The sequence below is a fragment of the Meleagris gallopavo genome, unplaced genomic scaffold, assembly GCF_000146605.3.
Source record: "Meleagris gallopavo isolate NT-WF06-2002-E0010 breed Aviagen turkey brand Nicholas breeding stock unplaced genomic scaffold, Turkey_5.1 ChrUn_random_7180001863294, whole genome shotgun sequence".
Classification (NCBI taxonomy): Eukaryota; Metazoa; Chordata; class Aves; order Galliformes; family Phasianidae; genus Meleagris; species Meleagris gallopavo.
In genome coordinates this window covers 1-980 of record NW_011128771.1, presented here as the reverse complement: position 1 = coordinate 980, position 980 = coordinate 1, and the positions used below count along the sequence as shown (strand labels likewise).

Below are 980 nucleotides of genomic sequence, written 5' to 3'. Positions count from 1 at the left end.
CACCCCCCAGCAACGGCCGAGTCCTGCATCCTCCAGCCCCAGGTACCCCACGTCCATCTGTCTCTGTCTGTCTGTCTGTCCATCCACCCCGCGATGCTCAGTTGATGTCATCATAGATGCTGGGGGTGTGGGGGGCGGGGGGTTTGGGCTTCTTCTTCTTGCTGGAGCCCAACCCCGGGGTGCCGCTCACCAACCCCAGGTGGGGCTTCTTCTTCTTGGTCTTCCGGGACTCGGAGTTGTTGGTACCTGCAAGGGGGGTGGGAGGGGGGTCCTTGAGGCTCAGCGTTGTGCTCCCTCCCCTTCCTGTTCTGCCCCCACCCCAGCACTCACTGGCTTTGGAAGAGGCCGAATCCGAGGGGGAGATGTCGGAGGCGCCGTCCCACTGCAGCCGGCTCATGATGGCCTGGCTCTCAGCCACATCAAAGCCGTCGTTCTCCACGCTGCTCTCAGCCTCAGGCAGGGACCTGCAGAGCGGCACCGTGTCCCCAGGGCTGGGGGGAAAAAAGCCCCTCCCCTCCCCCAAACAGGCTCCCACCACCCCCTCCCCGGGATCCTCACTTACGCTGAAGGACCGAGGAGGTAAATCCGGACGGACCTCCTCTGCTCATCCGTGTGCTGTGGGCACCGCAGGGACCTGGGGGGTGGGCATGGGGCTGAGCCAGGTGTTCAGCTGCACCCCCCCCACAGCTCCAGCCAGCCTGCAGAGGGCCCACAGACCCCCCCTCCCTAAGCAGGGAGGTGTGGAGCACTCACCTGGTGCACATCTTCTTGGTGTGTTCAGAGATGACCCCGCATTGCTGGGGAGAGAGGAGCTGGGTGAGCTTTGATCCCGGGCACACGGAGCTGCACTGTGTGTCCCCCACCCCGTCCCCCACCCCCTATGTGCCACCCACACACACAGCATCCCCTGGAGATGTCCCCAAACTGGGTGCAGAGGGGCACGTCCCCATCATCCAGTTCACACCCCTCCCTCCCCCCCC

At 64.9% G+C, this 980-nt stretch overlaps 1 protein-coding gene across 1 annotated transcript; it reads right to left on the bottom strand.

Moving 5' to 3' along the window:
* Positions 1-6: 6 nt before the first annotated feature.
* On the bottom strand, positions 7-849 carry LOC104915993 (ataxin-7-like protein 3). The gene is made up of 4 exons (XM_010726964.3): positions 754-849; positions 563-634; positions 331-464; positions 7-246 (listed from the first exon to the last, which is right to left on the bottom strand). The coding sequence occupies exons 1-4, from the start codon at positions 762-764 to the stop codon at positions 98-100; spliced, it is 366 nt and encodes a 121-aa protein (XP_010725266.3). The 5' UTR covers positions 765-849; the 3' UTR covers positions 7-97.
* Positions 850-980: the final 131 nt, after the last annotated feature.

Excerpts from the sequence above, each read along its gene's own strand:
- LOC104915993 (XM_010726964.3), bottom strand. Across the intron at positions 465-562 it reads TACCTCCTCGGTCCTTCAGC|GTCCCTGCCTGAGGCTGAGA; the intron begins GTAAGTGAGGAT and ends GCCGCTCTGCAG. Across the intron at positions 247-330 it reads TTCGGCCTCTTCCAAAGCCA|GTACCAACAACTCCGAGTCC; the intron begins GTGAGTGCTGGG and ends CCCCCCTTGCAG.